This window comes from Caretta caretta, chromosome 1 (assembly GCF_965140235.1).
Source record: "Caretta caretta isolate rCarCar2 chromosome 1, rCarCar1.hap1, whole genome shotgun sequence".
Classification (NCBI taxonomy): Eukaryota; Metazoa; Chordata; order Testudines; family Cheloniidae; genus Caretta; species Caretta caretta.
In genome coordinates this window covers 328,960,015-328,986,585 of record NC_134206.1, presented here as the reverse complement: position 1 = coordinate 328,986,585, position 26,571 = coordinate 328,960,015, and the positions used below count along the sequence as shown (strand labels likewise).

The following is a 26,571-nucleotide window of genomic DNA, read 5'->3' as shown; positions in this document are numbered from 1 at the left end:
GGTTAGTCCAAACTCCTCAAATATCCAAAGGCTCCAGGGCTTTTATACACAGAGTTCAAAAGCTCAATCAAATCAGCTACTTAATAAAGAGGCAAAATAAAACTCATCCCAATCAAGGCATTAGATTTTAATCACAACTTTATTTCTACAGAAACTGTTCTGTGATTCTATGAATACCATCATCAGCTTTAGTGTGGAACTGAATCCTTTGAAATACCAGGCATACTTCCAGTAGTTTGATTGTTTCCTTGACCGCTGACAGGGTTACAACTGAGTTGTATAATCAAAAGTTTGTGTGTTTTTAATTCTGTTAGTCACTTCTAAATAGCAGATCCTATCCCCTAAAGCTTTCTTAGTGCACATATCTGTAATGGTCAAGACTGAATATTTTTGCCACCCAGACAGTTTGTTCACTCTCTCATTTGTGTATCAGTACAATGCTTATTTAGATGTTGTTACATATTAACAACTTTCCTAACAGTATAATTGGAAAAATAAGATTTTAGAAGGTTTACAAATTATTCTACCAAATAATTCTGTGTACGTAATTTCTGGATTACTTGCAAATTGCTTTTAGAGGCTTGAACAAAATGTCTCTTCCCCAGTTGTCTTTGCCCCACTTGCCAAGTGTTGAATTTGTGGGTTTTGAAATAATACAGCTGTATTTGTTTAGTAGTGACTTCAATTGCACAGTCCCTTATGACAAGAAGATATCTTTCTTTGTGCACCATTTACACAACCAGTATCAATACTATTCAGAATAGTGCTAGTTTATTAAGACTAATGTGAGAGTTCTGAAACAAAATCAAAATCAAAGGAGGAAAATATAGGAGCAAAGTGCAAACTCTTCGGCGCTCATTTTCCTTCTTTCCAAATCCCTGACCTGCCATTCCACAAACTCCTTAAAAAGATAAAATGAAGCTGAAAAGACCACCTTTCTCACTCTCAAGAGTGCATGAAATGGAAAGTAATACTCAGATGGCACTGACTGTTTAAAAAAACCCAAACACGATCACATGTTTGTGTCAACACTAGCGCAAAAAAAAACTTCTTAATCAATGTGGTACTTCTCACTGAAAGTACGAGAGTTACTAGTAGAACAAACATTTTCTCTCTGTTTCAGTATATATAAAAGAGGTCAAATTAAGGAAAAATATTTCTAATTTTAAACCTAAACCTTAAAAATTAAATCTTAAAGACAAGAGTTAGTTTTTCAGTTAAAAAACCCTAAGTTTTGATATTTTTATTAATATATATCATCTTATGCAAACCTATAATTTGAAATTTGCAATACTATTTTCTACAGATGGCATTTTTACTTGTAATATAGAGGAGAGAGTATTGTTCTTGTGGTGAGAGGATGGAATTAAATCATGAAATATTCACTTTTAATTAAGATTACTGTATCAAAGGCAAGACTTAATGCAGAATTGAAATAAGGATCAAGGTTAATGCCTATTCTGAAGAGAATTTACATAAATTATGCCTTCCTACTAAACTATGAGGCTTATTTTGTCAATTTATACTGTGTGATCATAAAAATTAGAGATGGAAAGTATCTAAGTCATCTTCTTTCTCCTCCCCCCAATGCAGAACGCTTTAGTAAAAGTATATTTGTGTGTGCTTTGTCCAGTGTCATTTTAAATGATTCAAGAAGTGGAGTCTTCCACTAAACCTCATGGGAGACCTCTAAATAGTTTAAGATACCACTGACTGAAGCTTGTTCATGGTATTAAAAGCTATTTTCCTCTAATTTTTTGTTTAATTACTTCTAAATTATTCTTTTTCTGGTATTTACAGCCTTCAAATACTTGCAGACAGTTATATTGCAGCTCTGTAGCTATTTTGCCAAAATTTGGGGGGTGGGGAAATCATCTCTCTTGGGCTGTACATCACCAAGCACACATTAATAAGTATGCATGCACATTTCCTTTACTCTTTCTTCTGACTAGAGTCAGTCCCCTCTAGTCCCCAATTCTTGCTGCTTTTCATCTCTAAGTTTTTTTTCATTATAACCACTTTCCAGGTATTTCTTACTAATAGCTCTATTTCAGGTTATTTTCCTCTACAAAATCTTGCTGAATTTATCAGCTTTGGCCTTCATTAGTTGCACAGCAATATGTAATATTGATAAGAAAACAAAAGCAAAGCTATCCCTTTCCATTCCCGCCAAAAAACACATGCACACACAAGGAAGGGACAGAATAACCTGTATTAAATAGTGTTTTATTATAATTTATGAAAAAAATCATACTAGTGTGAGTTCTCTACAAATCCATGCTGTTTATATATCTGGTTGCTATTATTCTCTATGGCCACAAATTTCTGAAGTGACTAGTCATTTTGGATGCCTTGATTTTTGTTTGTTCAATTTGACACACATTAAAGGAATTTGGTTTCCAGAAGATGGGTGCTTAGCACTTGGTTTATATTTTTAAAAATGTGATTCACAGTTTTACTAGGGAATGAAGACAAATTAATTGGATATTAATTGCAATGATCACTTTTCATTTTGAAACTCACCACATTTGGTTTTTTTTTTTTAATATTTTTTTGCTGAAGTCCCAGTAATCCATGAATGTTTCTAAGTGACTGCTAATGTTCAGTACATTCTTAAGAGATCAGCTAAACAATCTTTGATACTATGGTGCTGAATACTATAAAAAATCCTAATAGCTTTACTCACACTGGCTGAAATCCTGGCCCCACTGAAGTCAGTGTCAGCCCCTAAGTAGTACCCTACTCCAAAAGAGTTGCAATTTGATTTAAAATGAGATACTTCTGGTGTAAAGCACTAGTCGACGTGAATAAGATCATAATCTGGCTCCAGGTATTAGCATGAATATTGTCCAGACCTTTTGGTTTGTATATGTTAACTTTTCCCATGTATTTCCTGGTTTTCTATCAGCCACTATATTATGGTATGACCATAGTCTCCTAGATAATGTGCTACACAATTCGTTGCCAAATTGTAACTGTTAAGCTTTTGACTAGTGGACCAAATAGCTTGGGGAACTGGTAGTGGTATACAAAACCTTACATTTATAAGTCACATTTGTTTAGACAGATGAGTCTGGTATGACCAAAAGTTCCTATTTCTGATGGCAGCTTAATGTGTTTTATGAAATTACTCTGATAGCCTCAAAAGTAGTTTGTAGCATGTAAGCGCCCAGATCACATTCAACAACAAGTTTCAGAGGAACAGCCGTGTTAGTCTGTATTCGCAAAAAGAAAAGGAGTACTTGTGGCACCTTAGAGACTAACCAATTTATTTGAGCATGAGCTTTCGTGAGCGCTCATGCTCAAATAAATTGGTTAGTCTCTAAGGTGCCACAAGTACTCCTTTTCATTCAACAACAACTCATTTGTCACTAACTGACAACCACATTATCTGTCTCAGGAGAAGCCAAAAGTTGAATGGGCATGGAGGTTGAATTCAGCTGATGATTCTTCTAGACACTAGAAAAATACAATGTAGAGGAGATTACTCTGTGATGCTGTATGCATTCCATAAATAAAAAGATTATGTCAATCTCCTGAGTGGTCAATCTAGCATCTTTCAGAAGCATTACATTCACACAAATTATTACAAAGCTTCTCCCTATACCATCAGCATTATGCATCCGTTAGAAACCATGTCAGGCTAGAAAATAGGTGTTGCAAACAGTTTTCCAGAGCCAAGTACTTATGAATAAAGGAAAAAGGCTGAAAAAGATCATTTTGTAACCAGAGTCTTCAGTTTTCTGCCCATGTCCTTTCAGCAATCCTTCAGTCAATCTTTTTGTTTTCAATTTAAGTTATAATAAGTAAAGCGTCACCATTATTCTCCAAGTTATCCTTCGCCATTCTTTTTCATGCTTCTTGCTCTGATACCTAGGTAGCAGTATACCAACATGTCCATTTTATCTAGGTCACAGGTACCCTGAATTATACTCACCACTATCCAATCACTAAACAAGATCAACTTGGCTTTTACATCTCTAGTGTATCAATTATAATCAATGCCCCTGCTACCATCCCTCCCATTAGAGCCAAATTCATCAGAATTTGAATTCACTGCCACTTGAAGAAGCTGACATCTTGTTTCACAGGCTACTGAGTCTGATCATTTGATTATTAGAAAGAAAAATTTATAAAATATGTACACTACATAATCATGAATTTAATACGTACATTTTATTTGCATTAAATTGATTACAATAACTAAAATTACTTCTCTTCAGATATATAAATATCTTTTAATATTGAATTTACACTGTTATAATAATCTACCATCACAACTTGCTAGAAATGTCTGCATATACCACAACATCCATACATACCATTTGTATTTAGAATTATATTGCAAGAACAAATACTAATAAACAAAACAAAAGTGGAATATTTAAAAATTAAACACTGAATTATTGCTATTAATCTGCTATTAGTGTTCTACATGTGGATAGCAGCAGGGCAACTGAGATTATCTTCATTCAAATATTCAAGGTTGCCCCATCAGATGTTCATGACAAATCTCCAAATCAGACAGATTGCATTTGCATTCTGTCCATATGATCAAAAGTTGTATTAAAACATTTCAGTTTTTATTTAAGCTGCTAACTGTGCCTAAAATAATTAGTTATGAATAAAAAAGTTATATATTTTTTACACTCTAAACTTTCAGTAATTGAGAAATGCCTGGCCTTTTATTCATCTCTGCGTTTCTAGTGCACCAGTTATATGTATGCCCCATTTACACAGATAACATTTCAGTTTAACGAAGGGACCCGGCTCTGCACCCTTTCCTCATACTATGTTTTCCTGTAGTGGGATCACTTTCAGTATTGTCTTTCAGGAGACACTGCCAGGCTTTTCTGCTGCTACCATTATTGAGAGACATCAGGCTTGTACTTTGACCTAAAAGCAGCAAAGCTCTGGCCCATCTTTCTCCCAGGGATTCCCACAGAAGTAAGGTCTTTGCCAGCAACACACTCTTCTCAACTGCCAGAGTTTCAGTGCTTGTTGCTGGGTTAACCAACAGCAGCCTTCCTAAAAGGGAGGCCTGACACTGGCCAGCCAGCAGTGCAACACCGCTCATAGTGTGTCCCTTCCCAAATTACACTGTGCAGCACAACTGGTTAAGTCAGTCCACAGGATGAATTCACAAGAGAGAGGGGATGGTCAGGAGTGCAAGTCATTGATTTCTCTGGTCCTTCAATGGCTTTCACAGGAAACCTGAGATTTGTGGAGGGCAGTTTTTAGATTACTGAACTATGCTATGCCCATCCTTTTAAGTCACCATATAACTGTATTGCAGAGTCCTCTTGATTTCTCCTCTCCATCTCTATCCCAATGTTTTGTTGCCCCTTTGTTACATAAGTGAAATTAGACTACAAGATCTTAGATGAGGGTCCTTGTACAGCATCTATGTACCGTGAGACTTTCTGCACAGTTTTCAACCCTGAAAATAATAAATAATAATCATCCTCTGGTCAGACATGCTACCCAGGTATTGCAGGACTTTTAATGGAACATCAGCACCTTGCTGCATTCAGGACAAGACCATTAAGCTTCACTTTCTTGGATCAAGTTTTAGGTTGTCATGGGAAACCAGAAAGTTGTATTTTTCTTAGCCTCATTCTGTCACAATGTTATATTTTTAAACAAGCTACAATAATTGTCATCTTCTACGTCTGTTTACCAAGTATATAAACTTTTCAGAGTGAAAATTTACTCTAATTTCCAGCTCCAGATCTTCCGAAGTCCACTCCTCAAAATAATATATTTGTTAATTTCCCTACAAGAAGAACAGCTACATTATTCCAATTCTTACTATTCACCATCTATGAAGGGGCATTCTTTTGTCAATAGGCTTCATATTTTAAAATCCTGCCTTCCAAATTAACTGTACTGCAGCTGCTTCTTTTGTCCACGATGCTGTGTCAAAGCCCGCTGTTCCCAATTAAATGAATAGAAAGCAGCAAAGGGTCTTGGGGGGGGGGGGGGTCAAGTAAAAAAATCAGTGACTAGAACTGTACTTGACAAAGCAGAAATACATCTCTCTACAAATATTTAGTCACATGATAAAATACATTCTTTAACATTCCATTTTGTTACCCCTTTGTGCTAAAATAAGTTGTCCATATACACATTGGTATTTCATTTTTGACAGCACCCAAAATTGTTATAGGTGCCTCCCAATACAGATAAACTACAAACTAATTTTAAATATGATGCAACAAAGGCACTCAAGTATCTCAGTGGTATATATGTACAGAATAGGAGCGGGGAGCAGTAACAAGACAGCAGGAAGGGGCATGGACCAAACAGGAAAAGAATTTAACACTATATCTGAATCTTCCACCAGGAATACTGGATCATATTTTGTGTCTTTGCATCATGGCAGACAGCGATGCTTACAAATCCATAGGGCCTTATGGGGAATATAACAGAGAGGAATACAGATTTATAGCTATAAAATCTACCACTAAACCCTCTGATTCTACCTAATCCAAGCACAAATATCACTACCTATCCTAACACTGTCCCCAAATTTATTTTTATGAAACGGAGAGCATTTTGGAATAGAATTATGTACACAGACACTAAATAGTTAAAAGATACATTAAATCTGTCACATATGCAAGCTGGATTTAGATACAGAAGTTAAGAGGTTGTGCAGTACTTGCTTAATTAATCTTTGCTCTATTAACAGATAAACCAGATGTACTATTATGTTCTTTGTTCTCATCTGCAGAGGGGATGAGCAGATTATTTATCTCCAAACAATAGGAGTTCGTGTACTACAGTGTGGATTTTTTTTTTTTTTTAAATCTGGAAGGCAATCACTAACAAGCTTCAGCTGGAACTGCTTGATGTAAAAACAGTGTGAACTTGTTCCCGGACTAATAAATGATACGTCTTCCATTAAGAAAAATAAACTAATTTCCAAATGGAGGGGGGTTGTTTTTTAAACACATTTTTTTATTGACCACTTTTAGATACTGTGTATTGTATATTGAACAGAATATTGAAATAACTTTATTTTAACTTTGAAATAACTATTTTTTTCATTGATAGTCTTAATGTTGCAAACGTTTTAAAAATGTATAAGTAACACAAGGAGAAAATAAAAAAAAGTAATCAGTAGTTAATCAGTATATGAAACCTCCTCCACGCTACACCTGATGCAGTCTCAGGTGATACCACAGTATGAAAGAGTATTTAGTGTTCTACTCAGAGGGCCACAATATATGTGCTCTATTTATGAATGTACATAATGAATGTATTGCACTGAAGCAGTTACGCGCTACTGTCAAGATTGCTAGCCTAAACATTCGTTTGCTTTGAAAGCTCTTTATTTTTAACCTGACTGATGTTACCTTTGAAAAGAGCAATCATATACCATATTCTGGCACTACTATACCATAATACTTAATTAAAAATCCAATATACTGTGCGCCCCTCACAAAAACTGGTACAAAAAAAACCCCAATCCCCTGTCGTAATGTTCATATATTGGCTTATTTATGTTGTGCCTATGCAAAATTTGTTTAAAAAATTACTGGAGCCAAGAAACTAAAACTAAACAAGGGAAGACTTTCAAGGTAGGTCAACTTTTAGGATTAATAATCTTGACAGAACGTTTACCACTGAAACTGATTAATTTTCTGTGCTTCCGTATAGATTGTACCAGTGTTAAAGTTCTGCCCCCTAGCCTCCTTCCTTCCATTATATCATAAGATTTTCTTCTGAAAATCTGTTTGAAATTATTGTAAATTAATATAATCTTTAGGAGAGGGATGAAAAAAACAGATCACATCCTTTTTCTAAACCACTGAATGTTTAGAAAAGTGAAACTGTACAATTGGACTCTTGTCACTGGAGGCTCCTTGGTATAGGGATTGTCTTCATTTAAAGTGCACTGTATAGTGCACAGTATCATCAGTGTTTAACGTGTGATAATACAGGCGTTTATCATCTCACTTTTGCAAAGTCACATACAAGACTTAGTATAATGTAAAGTTTAAATGAATTCAGCTTTCCAGTTAACAAGTTATATCATAAGCAGCATATAAGAACGGCTACTGAAGACTCCTTCAGCATATAATCACAAGCAACAAAATAATAAAAAGCAGCAAGATATTAAGGTTTGCAACTACCTGGAGAGTCATACAGCATCTTTGTTCCAGGAATGTTTGGAGATCCCTGGCAATTTTCTACCTACTAACCAAACCAGGGGTACAGAAATTTACTGCTCTAAATTAGAAAGGAATTTTTCTTTTTCATTTAGCTTCTGAGTAAGACAACACACTTATATTTTAGGAAACCGACAGCACAAATTATATATCTAAAATTAATCACAATACTTTAAAATCTAGTTTAGACCATTCAACAAAATATGGCTCAGACCAATTTTTCCCCAAAGAAAAACTTTTTTTAAAAACCTATTAATCCTACAGAGCTTATTAGTAGCTGCTTCTCCATAGCTTTAATTACAAAACATTATTTTGATTGAGATCTGAGTCCAGGTTTTATTTTATTCACAGCCATGCTGAGGCTTGAAGTTGTCTAGTCAGTTATTTGGTTAAAGAGAAGTACTGCCTGCTCATTTTCTTTAGTTTAACAGCAGGCTCTCGAATTGCCATACTCTGTTGAAGTGCTAACCCATGATACCCTGCTGTGTTCCATACACAGTTCCCATTTTTGCTTACACATTTCTGCCAGATTTGTCTAATAATCAAGAAAAGTCATAAGAAATGAGGAAAATAAGAAGCAGGGAAGAGGAGACAGTTGATTTACTGCCTTCCCTTCTTCCTTATTTCCTAAAAGCCCTTACATTTATTAGGGATTGTCTTGATCTTTAGACAAATACGGCACAAACATGGACACATGTGCATACACATGTACAAGGAATGTATATAGTGGTGACCAAGTGCAATAGTACAGATAAACATTTTTAATGGGGTATTGTTTCTTGTATACACAACAGTAAAAGGAATGTCCTCTTAATAACTCAACTCTGATGAGCACGGAGCAACCATGCAGCTTGTTCTCAACCATCAGGCTGCAGTCATAGCCAGGGACTCTGAGTGATGTACAAAGGACATAGATTCCCTGATTGTGTAAGAGAGCCCATTAGCATGACACGGCTAAATCCACCGCCCTTCCCCACCCACCCCAGCAGACTCTGCCACATTCCTGGTATTTTGTCTTTCTTCTTGCTGCGTCCGAGACAAATATATTTTTGTTTAAATACATTAACCCTAAATACTGCACACAGATATAAATTCTGTTTTAGCACAGTTCAGCTTTTACTTGGAGGACCTATGATCTGACCATGCTCAGCGTGAGTGTCATCTTTGTATTTAAATCTAGGGCTGGGAATTGAAAGATCACTTATTTATCTGTATCCCAGAAGCTATAGCATGGTGGAAACCCTCAAGGCAAAATAAATTGTGATGAATTAAAACTGAGGAAGCGCATCCTTAACTTTTACAATCACCTCACTTTTGAAAGCTTAATATTTCATCCCCAGTGTTGAAATAACACTTTTCTATATATTGGGGGGAAAAAAATTCCCACGGGTCAAGTCCCTCAGACACACACGCCAATTAGAAATAGTGTATAATTTTGAGGGCAACTGCAGTAAAATATTTCCTGACTGGAAAAAAGTTAGTGATATTGTTATATAATGTCCAAATTTGGAAGCATGATCTACATAATTCTTTCTGGGGTGGGTTTTAAATTTCTATGATCTCACAAACTATTTCTGACATTCAGCAAGAAAACAAAAACGTCATTTCTATACGAAGTAATCTCTATTGAAAACCAGAATCATCTCCAGGTTATGAACACACAAGTCAGTTGAGACCAAGATGCAGCAGGATAAAAATGCATTTCACCCCCACAGCCCAACACATTTCCCAAGTTTACAATAAATATTTCAGTAATCTCTGGTGAAGTATTAGCACTGGCTCTACCTTACACTGTGAGAGGGAGGGGGATGAGCAAGATCTTACTGGTCCCTCATGGAGGAGGGCACTTCCAAGCCAGTAAAAAGAAAAAAAAGGAACATATTTAAAAAAATCAAGTTGGCACTGTCTTTTTAAACTAAATTTTAAAAACCCAGAAACCAATGGGGACTGTCTAGAAACAGAAAGGTATATCTTGATTTTTGCTTTTAAACCAGTTTTCAAAAAATTAACTTGTTTCTGTTTTCTGGAAAGACCCTTTGGGGAAAAGCCACCATGTATGCTTTGGCCAAATACTCCCCGTCTGTGAGAATGACTGCATGCTCCCTTTTCATTTTCAACTGCTCTTTTGTTGCTCCTGTTACTCTCAAAGAGGGCCTGGAGTAAAACATACATAGAAGCAATCCCCAGATCAGTGCATGAAAGTGATGGCATCATGCTAGAACATGAGGAAGGAAGTGCAACTGATCAAACAGAAAAGATTGAAGCTGACTGTACACTAAGTGCTGTCAACTGAATAAGAGAAAAACTAAAAGAAAAAAGGAAATTTGTTTTTTTTATTTACAAAAGCAATAATCTGAGCTGTTAGAAACATGATTTTTAAAAGCTGACTGGGTCCCTTTAAGATCGTATTGCATGACTGGCCTAGTAGCGTAACAATAAACACACCAAAATCAGGCGTAGGAACAGATTTGGAAATCTAATTTACTACACCAGTGAGACTAAGCACTACATAGTGTTGCTACCTTTGGTCTCCTGGGGGAGGATATGCCATGGTAAAAAGAGCACTCCAGCTGACCTATTCAACAGCGGAACGGGCAACAAGCATGGTTCCTTCAATCTGTATAGCAGGTGCCACACTTTGTCATCAAGAAAAAAAAGAGGGATAAAATATAAACAAAAAACATCAGATATTCTTCAGAGAATAAACAAGATTTATTTAAATTACCCTTTTAAGCTGCTGGGGTCAGGGAATGAGTCTTTTAGTAAACTCTGTAAATTGCCACATAAACCTACAGTGTTATGTAAATAATATATAAAAATGAGTTATTCCCAAATCTAATCCACTTGAGACAATGGAGAAAACTGAATAAATTTCTGATGCTTCTGTAGGGGACAGTTTGACTTTTAAGCAATGTCCCTTTGGCTCCATCTTGCTGAAAGCACATTAAATATGTTTTTTTTTTTTGATGGCGTCACGTTAAATTAGCATTTAGCGTAACAGTCTTTAAGAAGGATAACTGTAAATATAAAATATATCCTTTTTCAAAGTTAAAAGGCTCAAACTCCAGTGTCAGTTTCATTTGGAATTACATCCATTGCTTTGCCATATTAGAAAGTTCCTCCTCTACACTTGAATCCCAGACAGTGCCATGTATATGTTACAGTTTGCACTCATTTTATGAGTAATACCCGTGGCAGACCTGTATAAATTCAGTTGCTTTTGCTGGTGTTAAACACACCAGAAACATGGAACAAATGAACCACAAAACTTTTTATATTGCATGCTCACGACTTATGAAATGATTGACAACAGAAACAAAAACAGAAAACATCTGGAAATGGCGGGAGGACACAGGGCTTTTGCAGAGCTCCAGTTCTCTTATACTACTCCACTCCGAAATACATATAATTCCTATTTTGAATTTAACCCAAGCGGGGGGACAGTAGACATCTTCATTTTTTGATCCAAATAAACATCAAACTCCTTTCAAATTACCCAGCATAGTTTGTTCTACTATAATACTATGTGATAGTATAAAGTGAAAATACAAATAAAACCCAATTCTATTCCAATCATTTTTCAACTATAAACACACTTAATTATTGTGCATAGAAGCGTATACACCTCTCCATTTCTACACATTTCTTTATTCTAACTAATATTTGTTACAATTATTATTTATACAAGGTAGAGCTCTCAGACCCAACTGTGCTCTTTTAGCACGGTATACCCTATTTTGCTGATTGCCATAACATACACACAGTAAAAGACAACCCTCACACCAAAGCCTTTAGTCTTAGGACAGGTTTCAGAGTAACAGCCGTGTTACTCTGTCTTCGCAAAAAGAAACGGAGTACTTGTGGCACCTTAGAGACTAACTAATTTATTTGAGCATGAGCTTTCGTGAGCTACAGCTCACTTCATCGGATGCATACCGTGGAAACTGCAGAAGACATTATATACACACAGAGACCATGAAACAATACCTCCTCCCACCCCACTGTCCTGCTGGTAATAGCTTATCTAAAGTGATCATCAAGTTGGGCCATTTCCAGCACAAATCCGACAGTGACTTTAATGGGTTTATTGATATACTTAAGTTAAATGTGTGCATAAGTACTTGTAGAATCAGGGCCTAAATTAAGGCATGACACACTAAGTGGGTCCAGCAAACAATCAGAGGGGAGAGGAGGGGAGAATAAGATTAGAAAAATGCCAAGAGTGATAGGACTGTGTAAATGGGCTACATGCAGAATTTGCAGGAAGTTTTCATTTAGTAAAAGAACAAAAATATGTTTTTAAAATAATAGTAATACCTGCTGACCTAGCCAATTCTGGGTCACAGTTTATTTTAGTGATCATGGTAGAAGCAAGTCTTAAGGAGGGATGTGGAGGACTACAGTGTGGTGGTTTAACAGATTAGTTCAGGGAAGGTGTTCCATATATAAAAGGTGGCACAGAAGAAACCACCTATGAACTAGCAGGAGAAGAGAACTAACAAAAGATGGAGGTTAGCATCATTTGCCATCTTTTAGAACTTAAATTTTGAATGGACCTAAGGGTGTATGAGTGTATGTGTGTACAGTAGCAGTCCAAGATACGGGTGGTCGGGACTATAGTAGTCAACCCAGGAGATAAAGCCTGGATGAGAGTATTTAAATTTGTTTTATTTTTGTATGGTGAGAGAGAACACAGAGAAATCATACATATATTCACAAGTATGGTTTTTATTAATACCTATTAGGCTTTAAACAGGGAACAAGAAAAATACAATAATCTTCAATAGTTTTCTCTCTTAATGCTGCACAACTAAAGCCAAATTCTCATCCCTCATGCAAAGGCAAAATTAAATGGACTCACAGAATCTTCCTCCCAATGCGCATAAAGCAACTAGGTAGCTTCTCCAACAACCAAACTGTAGTAATAGTACCTGCCCTATACTGAGGTTTTAGCTAGTGGATCCACATATACACTTGGATCCAGGTATATCCACTGACTACACCCCAGTTGTCCCATAGGGCTGTCACAGATGTGCTATAAAGCAGGGCTCAGTGGTGTGTAGAAGATGGAATCCTCTACGGCCTTTATTCAATCTGCACCAGCAAATCATGGTGGCTCCACTGTTTTTAGGGCCTTATGTAATTGTAGGATTTATTCCCATTTTTCATTAATAACATTTGTTCTCAAAGTTGATTTGGCAAATGCCCAACCCAATAGGATCAACTGTATTTATGTATGTTCACCCAGGTATAGAAAGTTGTATTAAGGGATTATGAAAGGCAAATATAAAATCTTCAGCTTATTAAATGATTAGACAAAAGTGTGTCTAAAGAATAACCTCTAAAATAGTATGTTTCCTCATTCTAGAACTTCAGAGGTTTAGGAGCCTGCTTCCTATCTGCCCTTTTTTCCTCTTAAGTTCAAGAAATATTGATGCCTTGTCAAAAAATGACTTCAATGACACAAAAGCAACCTACTGGAAACATTTTAAAACTATACTAAATATATTAATCTTACCATTTCCAGTAATGTCTTATCTCAGGCCAATTAGAACAATCCAATTGAAAAAAATAAACATTTCAGAAGAAAAAGATAATTCAAAACCATCCTAGTGAACAGAACGCCTTCACAGGCAAACACACACAGTATAATAGAAAGGGGGTGGGGGGAATCTCTTAAGTTTCCCTCAAATACATTAGATATTCTCTGCAAATGTGTGAAACTGTATTTAAAAACACAGTACTAAGGCCAAAATGAGTTTCAACGTTTAAAGTGGTAATTAAGACAAATTTCTTTTGAGAGAAGTTTGATTTGCTGAAAGTCTATGCTAACAAGAGAGGAAATGAAAAGAAAATAAATGGTCCAAATTCATTCCCAGTGTAACTTTGCTGATTCTAGTGGAGTTACACCAGGAAAAATTTGGTCTCATACATTTCATCAACCAGAAAGTTCAGTCTCATACAAAAAAGAACACATTTACTCACATAAAAAGTTAAAGGAAGGCCCATTTATTAAGGGCTATGACTAACAATAAAAGGCAAAACCCAGATGAATCTTCAAATTACACCTTGAAAGTCTATATTGTAAAAAACAAAATTAGATTTAATAAATCTTAGCATTAACATTAACATTAAAATTAAAATTAAAAATCTGTATGTCTATTCATTATTTATTGATGGAAAGACTTATTTTGAAAAGTTAATGAGTAGAATTTCTGCATGGATAGAAATTTGGCACAGAAATGAGAATCAAGACATTGTCAATGACATATTCTAGATTTTACAGCAGCCTTTACAAGTGATTAACATTTTCTGCTGAAAGTTAATAAACTTTAGAGGTGAGATGGGCTCATGTTTTTGAAAATTCATTGTGAGACTGTACTTAAATGTAACAAGTGGCTCTAAAATAGAGCTTTTCCTCTGTGGATCACAAAGTAGATAAAATAAAATACTGTTGAACAAACTAAGAGCCAACTATTACTTTGAAAAACATTTTTAAACAGTGTACAGTACTAATTTTCATATAGCTTCTTATTAGTAGATTCCACAAAGTTTTATATATACAGACTAGCAAAATAATCAGATTTTGTAAGAATTATACAATTCTCAAGGCTTTATTTTAATGAGACATGGCTTACAATGTGATGAGTGAAATATCAAAATAGTCTCATAAATGCTTAAAAACAATAAAAACTTGTTCAACCTATTTTAAATTATTTATTGATGGAAAGACTTATCAAGTATCAAGTGGAGTGCCCCAAGGGTCGGTCCTGGGGCCGGTTTTGTTCAATATCTTCATAAATGATCTGGAGGATGGTGTGGATTGCACTCTCAGCAAATTTGCGGATGATACTAAACTGGGAGGAGTGGTAGATACGCTGGAGGGGAGGGATAGGATACAGAAAGACCTAGACAAATTGGAGGATTGGGCCAAAAGAAATCTGATGAGGTTCAATAAGGATAAGTGCAGGGTCCTGCACTTAGGACGGAAGAACCCAATGCACAGCTACAGACTAGGGACCGAATGGCTAGGCAGCAGTTCTGCAGAAAAGGATCTAGGGGTGACAGTGGACGAGAAGCTGGATATGAGTCAGCAGTCTGCCCTTGTTGCCAAGAAGGCCAATGGCATTTTGGGATGTATAAGTAGGGGCATAGCGAGCAGATCGAGGGACGTGATCGTTCCCCTCTATTCGACATTGGTGAGGCCTCATCTGGAGTACTGTGTCCAGTTTTGGGCCCCACACTTCAAGAAGGATGTGGATAAATTGGAGAGAGTCCAGCGAAGGGCAACAAAAATGATTAGGGGTCTGGAACACATGACTTATGAGGAGAGGCTGAGGGAGCTGGGATTGTTTAGCCTGCAGAAGAGAAGAATGAGGGGGGATTTGATAGCTGCTTTCAACTACCTGAAAGGGGGTTCCAAAGAGGATGGCTCTAGACTGTTCTCAATGGTATCAGATGACAGAACGAGGAGTAATGGTCTCAAGCTGCAGTGGGGGAGGTTTAGATTGGATATTAGGAAAAACTTTTTCACTAAGAGGGTGGTGAAACACTGGAATGCGTTACCTAGGGAGGTGGTAGAATCTCCTTCCTTAGAGGTTTTTAAGGTCAGGCTTGACAAAGCCCTGGCTGGGATGATTTAACTGGGAATTGGTCCTGCTTCGAGCAGGGGGTTGGACTAGATGACCTTCTGGGGTCCCTTCCAACCCTTATATTCTATGATTCTATGATTCTATGATTCTAAATTCTGGTTTTAAAACTTAAATTATATTCTGTTAAAATGTATTTGATATCATTCCAGTTAGAAACTTGAAGAAAAAAAGTATTTAACTGAAAATCTAATGTAATAAAAGATGTTATCACAATCAGCGAAAATCCATAAAATTCAAGCTCAAAGTTGATTGACAACCCTTAGCTTTCTCTTGGTTGTTGGATGTTTATTACAACCTTGTTATTTATTGCAGTTTTTAAAGTTTAATCTACATATATTTAAGAGGAAAACTTTAACTATTAAAGATATAACTTGACAACAATGCCATCTAGTGTACATTTTAAATTAGCATGATGTGTTTGTTTTTAAAATATTTATCCTGTAACATACCACAGAGAGCTAGGGAGGGAAATATGCTATGTACAAATTGTATGTCTAAAATTGAAGAAGGGTTATATGACAGCAAGGATATCTTAAGTGTTCAATACCTAACACTGAGGTTTGTTGGTGGTGGTTTTTTGTGTTTTTGTTTTGTTTTTGGCGGGCGGGGGTTAGAAGGATGTAAAAATCTAACTATAATTAAGCATATTAGAACTTATTCCCTCGAAGATGCAGCTCTGGCTCAAACAGTAAAAGCACAAGGAAAACCAGTTTTTGAAAGCAAATGATAAGAGGCAACTTAAGAGGAATAAAAGAGGAAAGCAGGAAAGTAATAGAGATTTATAGTGATCCTCAAAGGTGAAGGTGAGAGTGTTGAGAATAAGGTTTATAATATGAAGCTAGCTTCAACGTTAACAATGGAGCAGCTATTGCTGCCTGATAAATCCAAACTGCTAATGAAAACTGTAGGTTTCTTTCTGTACACCATATACTATAATTATGCTGCCATCTACTGAAATGTTATTTCATTAAGTATTTAGGATTGTGTATAGGATAGTTAAAAACAGGTACTTGAAGACAATATTCGATAAAGATAATCAATAAGGTTCCACTGAAAAGGAGCCAAGATACAAAGATGTGCATATAACAACAAACACCTCGTGTGATCTTTCACTGCTGGAACCCATAACCTTTCCCCGTACCTTTTGTTGACCATTACCCATTGCTGTAATACAGTAAAGGATGCCTTAATTTAAGAACATAAGAACAGCAATACTGGGTCAGACCAAAGGTCCATCTAGCCCAGTATCCTGTCTTCCGACAGTGGCCAATGCCCAGAGGGAATGAACAGAACAGGAAATCATCAAGTGATCCATCCCCTGTCGTCCATTCCCAAACAGAGGCGAGTGACACCATCCCTGCCCATCCTGGCTAACAGCCATTAATGGACCTAACCTCCATGAATTTATCTAGTTCTTTTTTGAACCCTGTTATAATCTTGGCCTTCACAACATTCTCTGGTAAGGAGTTCCACAGGTTGACTGTGCGTTGTGTGAAAAAATACTTCCTTTTGTTTGTTTGAAACCTGCTGCCTATTAATTTAATTTGGTGACTCATAGTTCTTGTGTTACGAGAAGGAATAACCAACCTTATTTACTTTCTAAACACCGGTCATGGTTTTATAGACCTGTATCATATCCCCCCTTAGTAGTCTCTTTTCCAAGCTGAAAAGTCTCAGTCTTATTAAGCTGTTCCATACCCCTAATCATTTTTGTTGCCCTTTTCTGAACCTTTTCCAATTCCAATATATCTTCTTTGAGATGGGGCAACCACATCTGCACACAGTATTCAAGATGTAGGCATACCATGGATTTATATAGAGGAAATATGATATTTTCTATGTTATTATTTATCCCTTTCTTAATGATTCCCAAGATTGTGTTAGCTTTTTCGACTGCCGCTGTACCTTGAGCGGATATTTTCAGAGAACTATCCACAATGACTCCAAGATCTGTTTCTTGAGTGGAAAACGCTAATTTAAACCTCATCATTTTATATGTATAGTTGGGATTATGTTTTCCAATGTGAATTACTATACATTTATCAGCAGTGAATTTCATCTGCCATTTTGTTGCCCAGGCACCCAGTTCTGAGAGATCCTTTTGTATGTCTTTGCAGTCTGCTTGGGACTTAACTATCTTGAGTAGTTTTATATCATCTTCAAATTTTGCCACCTCACTGTTTACCCCTTTTTCCAGATCATGTATTAATATGTTGAATAGAACTGGGCCCAGTACAGACCCCTAGAGGACACCACTATTTACCTCTCTCCATTCTGAAAACTGACCATTTATTCCTTCCCTTTGTTTCCTATCTTTTAACCAGTTAGCAGTCCATGAGAGAACCTTGCCTCTTATCCCATGACTGCTTAAGGGCCTTTGGTGAGGGACCATGTCAAATGCTTTCTGAAAATCTAAATACAATATATCCACTGGATCCCCTTGTCCACATGCTTGTTGACCCTCTCAGAGGCATGATTTCCCTGTACAAAAACCATGTTGACTATTCCCCAACAAATTATGTTCATCTATGTGTCTGACAGTTTTGTTCTTAACTATAGTTTGCCCGGTACTGAAGTCAGGATTAACGGCCTGCAATTGCCAGGGTCACCTCTGGAGCCCTTTTTAAAAATTGGCTTCACATTTGCTATCCTCCAGTCATTTGGTACAAAAGCTGATTTAAACGATAGGTTACAGATGACAGTTAGTAGTCCTGCAATTTCACATTTGAGTTCCTTCAGAACTCTTGGGTGAATACCATCTGGTCCTGGTGACTTATTACTGTTTAGTTTATCAATTTGTTCCAAAACCTCCTCTAGTGACACCTCAAGCTGGGAAAGTTCCTCAGATTTGTCACCTAAAAGGAATAGCTCAGGTTTGGGAATCTCCCTCACATCCTAAACAGTGAAGACCAATGCAAAGAATTCATTTAGTTTCTCCACAATGGCCTTATTGTCCTTGAGAGCTCCTTTAGCATCTCAATCGTCCAGTGGCCCCACTAGTTGTTTAGCAGGCTTCCTGCTTCTGATGTACTTAAAACATTTTTTGCTATTACTTTTTGAGTTTATGGCTAGCTGTTGTTCAAATTCTTTTTTGGCCTTCCTAATTATATTTTTACACTTTATTTGCCAGAGTTTATGCTCCTTTCTATTTTCTTTATTAGGATTTAACTTCCACTTTTTAAAAGGATACTTTTTTGCCTCTCACTGCTTCTTTTATTTTGTTGTTTAGCCACAGTGGCTCTTTTTTGGTTCTCTTATGTTTTTTAATTTGGGGTATTCATTTAAGTTGAGACTCTTATTATGGTGTCTTTAAAAAAAAGTTTCTATGCAGCTTGCAGGGATTTTACTTTTGGTGCTGTATCTTAATTTCTGTTTAACTAACCTTCTCATTTTTGTGTAGTTCCTCTTTCAGAAGTTAAATGCTACAGTGTTGGGCTGCTGAGATGTTTTCCTTGCCACAGCGATGTTAAATTTAATTATAGTATGGTCACTATTACCAAGCGGTCCAGCTACATTCACTGCTTGAACCTGATCCTGTGCTCCACTTAGCACTAAATCAAGAATTGCCTCCCCCTCCTGTTGGTTCTCGGACTAGCTGCTCCAAGAAGCAGTCATTTAAGGTGTCAAGAAACTATCTCTGTATCCCTTCCTGAGGTGATATGTACCCAGTCAATATGAGGATAGTTGAAATCCCCCATTATTATTGAGTTTTTTATTTTAATAGCCTCTCATCTCCCTGAGTATTTTACAGTCACTATCACCATACTAGTCAGGTGGTCTGGAATATATCCCTACTGCTATATTCTTATTATTCAAGCATGGAATTACTATCCATAGACCATCTATGGTACAGTTTTGGTTCATTTAAGATTTTTAGTTCATTTGAGTCTACGCTTTCTTTCACATATAGTGCCACTCCCCCACCATCATGACCTGTTCTGTTCTTCTGATATATTTCGTATCCTGGTATTACCGTGTCCCATTGATTATCCTCATTTCACCAAGTTTCTGTGATGTCTATTATATCAATATCGTCATTTAATATGAGGCACTCTAGTTCGCCCATCTTATTATTTAGACTTCTAGCATTGTATATAAGCACTTTAAAAACTTGTCACTTTTTAGCTGTCTGCCATTACATGATGTAATTGAATGGGACTTTTTTTCTTCTGGCTGTCATGATCCTCCAAACACTTACATACATATTTAACTTTAAGCATGCAAGTAATCTAATTGACTTCAACTAAGTCCGTGCTGGCACAGAGACCCACCAGTGCAGATCACATTCCAGAATCCAGGAAGTTAGCAATTAAAATGTTTCAGAGCTTTATAGAGATGGATTTTTTAATTCATAATTGATGAAGAAAAAAAATTATCCAGAATCTTAGGTTTAAACTGCTGACTTACAGTTCATTTCTCATTAGATGACAGAAAGCACTTTTTACCAGGGGATTAACTATACTGCAAAGTCAAAACATCCCAAGCTTATGATTACTTTTGAGAGAACACAGTAAATCTTTTCAGAAGTTCCAGGCAATTTAAAAATACAACAAAAAACCCAAGTAAATCTGTACTCACCTGGGAAAATATATTTGCAGTTGGAGCAACTTTGTTGTCCACAATACTGTATAATATTGCTAACAATCTGTCCAGGGGGAATGGCTTTGGCCCAAGGAGGTGATTACTGGTCTGTAAGAGAGAAGGCATTCAATTAAATGGATTTTTCTGGAGCACAGCACTACGGGATCTTATTTATTATACCTATTAGTCTTTAGGTGGCAATTTATTTACAGTATCCCTTCTCAAAGGCCCACAGCCACTGTATGGAAAACATTCAATAGATACACAGCTCTGAATTTACACAGAGACCCATTTAACCTGGCAGGTGTCCAAAATGCTTTATGCATAATTAAGAACACATTTAGGACATAAAACAATTTTGTCAAATATATATAGTGTTAAAGGTAAAAAAAGAATTATTATTTAGTCCTAAGGACAGAAGTTGGCAGACTACATTTCACGGCATTCTCAAGTTGTAAACAGCTTTATTTTATTATTTATTGGTGTTAGTGTGCTAGGATCCTTCATGTGAATGTTCTACAGTCCCTAGTTGTAGCTAATGTTGCAAAAGGGAAAAAATTCTATTTTCTCACAGGTCTTCAGTTTCCTGTCAGTCATAAAGAGCCCAACTCACCTAGGACTCAATTGTGCCATGCTTATTTAGATTCAGCACTATCATGGGACTACTCAGGGAGCAAGGTACAACCCTCACTACGGGTAACAGAATTGAGTGCTAAACAATGTAAGTCAGTTTTATCCCAATTAAGAACTGTTTTAACAAGAGCTTCTGTACCTGATGCTTACTCTTCACTTATCATAAAAATCATAATACCACTGTCACACAGAATAGTGACTTCAATAGAAGAATACGACATCTAAAAGAAAAAAAATAAAACTGTTTTCCTGCAAGATGTTTATAAACAAAAAAAGGGGGAGGAAAAGAAAGATATAGAAAATAAGAGTTGTCTCTGGAAAAAAAAAAAAGTCCTAAATTTCCCATGTTAATGGGTCCTTCAGGAACTAGAGAGTTTTTTTTTTTTTTTAAAAAACACTAAACTGTTATATAGAATTGTCTAGGTACTTATAGCAGGGAGAGTACATACATCAGAGTACCTCACAAAAAATTATCTTCACAACATCTCTGTAAGCACCTCTCTATTTTACAGATGGAGAGCGGATGCAGAGAGATCAATGACTTCAAGATTGCATAGGAAGTCTGTGGCAGAGCCGGTGACTGAAAGTAGATTTTGAATCCCAGGTCAGTGCCTTAGCCACAAGACCATTTTTCCCCTCTCCTGACACTATTAAACACAAAAGTGGGCAGTGTGAATAACTCTGATTTAAAAAACAAAAACCCCAATAAACAAGTCACCCAGAGCACAAGTACTGGATTTGATTTATTGTTATGGTCATCACATAACCTACTACACACCCACACAATCAGAAGCTATATTTGCCAGGCAAGTGGCTCTTAGAAGCCTATTAGCCTCAAATATGTTGTTACTTTAAACATATAAATACATAAAGAGAACATTTTGTATATTTTGCTTATTGAACACAAGTGCTTTATTGGCATTTTTATTTCCAAGAGGTCCATCCATTAAGGAGATTCTACTAGGAATTTTACTTTAGTCACGTTCTCAGAGTCAGTACCTTAACCTAAGCCCCTTTACTTAGAGCAGTGGTTCTCAAAGCTGGTCCACCGCTTGTTCAGGGAAAGCCCTTGGTGGGCAGGACCAGTTTGTTTCCCTGCCGCGTCCGCAGGTTCCGCCAATCGCGGCTCCCGCTGTCCGCGGTTCGTCGCTCCAGGCCAATGGGGGCTGCGGGAAGAGGCGCGGGCCAAGGGACATGCTGGCCACCCTTCCCGCAGCCCCCATTGGCCTGGAGTGGCAAACTGCGGCCAATGGGAGCCAAAAATCAGCCAATCCCGCAGATGCGATAGGTAAACAAACCGGTCCATCCCACCAGGGGCTTTCCCTGAACAAACGGTGGACCGGCTTTGAGAACCACTGACTTAGAGCAACCACATTAGTTTTTATACATTCCAATGGTAATTGTGCTAAAAATAATTTCAATTTTAAACAATTTAAGAGTCTCAAAGTCATGTTATAAAACCCAAACAATGCTGCAATGAATTAATTTGACATCTATATCATAAAAGCACTCAGGTAGCATTTTGAGCAATCCTCCCAATACTTCCCCCCAAAAGAGAACATTTTAAAGATGAGGAAAAATGGGGTAGATGGGATAAACGATTTGGCCCCAGAGACAATTAGTGTCAGAGCCAGAATTAGAACTCAGGAGATCCTGGCAACATCTAATCTCTCAAACTACTGTCGTGACATCCTTTTAGTTTAGGATGTCATTTGAATAACTTGATGGAATCGTTTCTTTTTAATGTAGTGCAGGTCACCTACCACCTTATTACAGGCCTGTCTCTCTTCTTTTAGGATTTGAATAAAGTCAGTAACATTACTTTTACTTTAACTCCTTCCAGTAAAGAAAAATCATCATCACCAGTAGTCACAGGAGCTTTGTAATTGCTTGCCCTATGTTGCATCTAAAACTTTCAAGTTCTCCTGGGGAGTAGGATTAACTGTGGAAGCTGGAAAGAAAGAAGCTTTCCTGAGCACAATACTGAAATTAGCTATGAAATTCTGCTCTGAGACTAACTCCAAGAGACCATCATTATACAGGATTTTCTAAAATTAGGAATATACCCAAGAAGCTGTAATGCTCTCTAGATTTCAGTATGAATGGAATAAGAATTAGGGTCAGGTCCAGGGGTGAGGCTGGCAGCAAGTATGTGTAGACGGGTGGGAGAGAGGAGAAGTGAACGCTTGTTCCTATATTCTTGACAGGAATGATTGAGGTACATGCCATACAAAAACAAAATTAGTGAAGGAAGCCCTTGTTTAAGATGGTCTGTATAAGGAATGCAGGCAGGTGGGGATGCACCAATGTCACAGAGTAGAATTTGGTTCAAAGAGTAACTTTCACTTTATTTTTTTAAGTATGTATATACATATACTTTAATTAGCTAACAGCAATAATTAGAGTACAAAGATTTGCGTAACCACTGTACAGATACTTCTCAACAGTACTGGGAATTCACAAGTCTCTCTACTGTGACTGACTCCCATACTTTGAAGTTTCAGACTATTTACTAGAAACAGTACCTTGTGAAAAAGCCCTATAATTTAATAGGGATAGAATTAAATAAGATCCTTTCAAAAGGATTTCAAAAGCAGTTTATAGAATTCTGTAGCAGAAACTATTAAAATTCCCATACGCATAGTTTAGAAATTTTCAAGTCTCATTTCTATAAGACTTTTGTACAAGGAGCTAAGCAGAAAAACTTCATTATATATGAAATACTTAAAAACTTATAAAAGACACTTTCCCTTTCAGAATTTTTTATACTTTTTTCTTTGTATTCTTTTTAAAAGCTCTTCTGATTCATTTTTCTCTTTCCCAGCTTTCTTCACCACAAACACCTTGTACTTTCTTCCCTGAAAAGCTCCCTCCACTTCAACTAAGGCTTTTCTCCTAGTTGGCATTACTTGTGTTTACATTCTTCTTTTACAGTGGAAGATCCCCTACCTCTCGGTTATTTATTTGACTTAACTCTCTGATCACACCACAAGTTTACACCGCTTCACAAAACCCGATCAATGTACCCAAGCTTTAAGATTTCTTAAAGGAGTGACAGCCTGATGTATTCAAAAAGAACAGAACGCCACTAGCGGTCACCTTCAGCCCCCAACTAAAACCCCTCCAACGCATTATTAAGGATCTACAACCTATCCTAAAGGATGACCCTACACTCTCAAGTCTTGGGAGACAGGCCAGTCCTTGCCTACAGACAGCCCCGCAACCTGAAGCAAATACTCACCAACAACCACATACCACACAACAGAACCACTAACCCAGGAACTTATCCTTGCAACAAAGCCCGTTGCCAATTGTGCCCACATATCTATTCAGGGGACACCATCACAGGGCCTAATAACATCAGCCACACTATCAGAGGCTCGTTCACCTGCACATCCACCAATGTGATATATGCCATCATGTGCCAGCAATGCCCCTCTGCCATTTACATTGGTCAAACTGGACAGTCTCTACGTAAAAGAATAAATGGACACAAATCAGATGTCAAGAATTATAACATTCATAAACCAGTCGGAGAACACTTCAATCTCTCTGGTCACGCAATCACAGACATGAAGGTCGCTATCTTAAAACAAAAAAACTTCAAATCCAGACTCCAGCGAGAAACTGCTGAATTGGAATTCATTTGCAAATTGGATACTATTAATTTAGGCTTAAATAGAGACTGGGAGTGGCTAAGTCATTATGCAAGGTAGCCTGTTTCCTCTTGTTTTTTCCTACCCCCCCCCCCCCCAGATGTTCTGGTTTAACTTGGATTTAAACTTGGAGAGTGGTCAGTTTAGATGAGCTATTACCAGCAGGAGAGTGAGTTTGTGTGTGTATGGAGGTGGGGGGGATGTGAGAAAACCTGGATTTGTGCAGGAAATAGCCCGACTTGATTATGTAAAGAGTTGTCACTTTGGATGGGCTAGCACCAGCAGGAGAGTAAATTTGTGGGGGGGGGGTGGAGGGTGAGAAAACCTGGATTTGTGCTGGAAATGGCCCACCTGTTGATCACTTTAGATAAGCTATTACCAGCAGGACAGTGGGGTGGGAGGAGGTATTGTTTCATATTCTCTGTGTATATATAAAGTCTGCTGCAGTTTCCACGGTATGCATCTGATGAAGTGAGCTGTAGCTCACGAAAGCTCATGCTCAAATAAATTGGTTAGTCTCTAAGGTGCCACAAGTACTCCTTTTCTTTTTGCGAATACAGACTAACACGGCTGTTACTCTGAAACCTGTGAGAAACAGGATACTGCAATTGCTCCGGAAAGCCACTTAAAGTGTTGCATAGATCAGATTAAATACAGATTAAATACAGATTAAACCCTAGGATACACTTCTCAGTTTCTTATATGGAACCATCTCAACCCAGGAGCTGAAGTTTAGTATCAAGGGAACACATTCAACTCCAAGCTATTTTCCATACAGTAAAGGTGTTTTCTCAATTCTAATAAATGGAATTATGTAGAATACTTTTAGGGGCTCCAAACAGAGATTCTAATTAGAATCAGTCTTACTTTGAAGCTAAATACTGCAAGGAAGTAGCTTGAATCCCAGGAATTAGATCACTCAAGTCTTAAGAGCAGCTTCCTATACTAGCAAAGCAAGGCTTGCAGTCTGACTCAATGGTGGCTAGAAAAAAATGTCACCCCATACCAATGCTCTAGCCAAACAAAAAACAAACAAACAAAAAAACAATTTTAGGTACACGTGGCAATGTTCAATGTAAATGGTAATTCAAAAGGTTCATTTTAATTTGAGACAAAGAATTCTTCCTTTAAAAAATATGTTTTGTGGTCATGACATGTGCTAGATTAACCATTCAAACTGGTAAGAGTCCGCTATTTATCTGAAAGTCATTTATGTTGTGGGCAGCAACAAAAGCTTCTTCAATCCACACCACTCACGTGCCTCAACCCTACTGTAGGGTAACACTTACGCTGTGTCTACACTATGAGCTAGGGGTGCGATTCCCAGCTTGCGTACACAATCACTGAGCTAACAAGAGTATGAATAGTGAAACCACAATAGCAGAGGAGGCAGCAGCACAGCTTAGCCATGCTGTGACCCAAGGACATCTTGGTGTCAACTGGCAGAGGGGTGAATAAGGTTTAGAAGGCTCCACTGCATCTGACATCTCCAAAATAAGAGTGCCAAACGGTGGCATGTGAGGTCTCAATACACTGGTCATTTTAGTCACTGTGAAATATATGAATGAATAATATTTAAGATAATACTTATTCAGATGGGAATTATGTTCTTAAAGCCTTGAAGTTAAAAGCAGGTCACCAGGAGGTGACTGGCCTTGGACAAATTCATTCAGGCAGGGGATTGGAGATTCATCTCTTTTTGTTTGGTCACGTGTGAATTGTGCATCGTCTCTCTCACAAGGTAAGCCTATCAGCATGCGGAGCCAGATGCTAATTAAAAGACTGCAAGGTCAAAAAGAGGGAGGCCACAGGGAAGAACAATCAGCAGGCGATGCCCTGATTATGAATAATGATCAAAAAGCTATTTTGATA

The 26,571-nt window shown here is 37.2% G+C and overlaps 1 protein-coding gene across 5 annotated transcripts in view; it reads right to left on the bottom strand.

Moving 5' to 3' along the window:
• ORC5 (origin recognition complex subunit 5) overlaps positions 1-26,571 on the bottom strand; it is a 122,882-nt gene that overhangs the window by 47,564 nt on the left and 48,747 nt on the right. For 4 of the 5 annotated variants that reach the window (XM_048836406.2, XM_048836407.2, XM_048836409.2 and 1 more), the window contains one exon: positions 20,408-20,518. In XM_048836406.2, the coding sequence (XP_048692363.1) occupies positions 20,408-20,518 (111 nt within the window). Of the gene's footprint in view, positions 1-3,381; positions 3,460-20,407; positions 20,519-26,571 lie in introns of those variants that run through there. The other variant, XM_048836408.2, reaches the window with a different exon arrangement.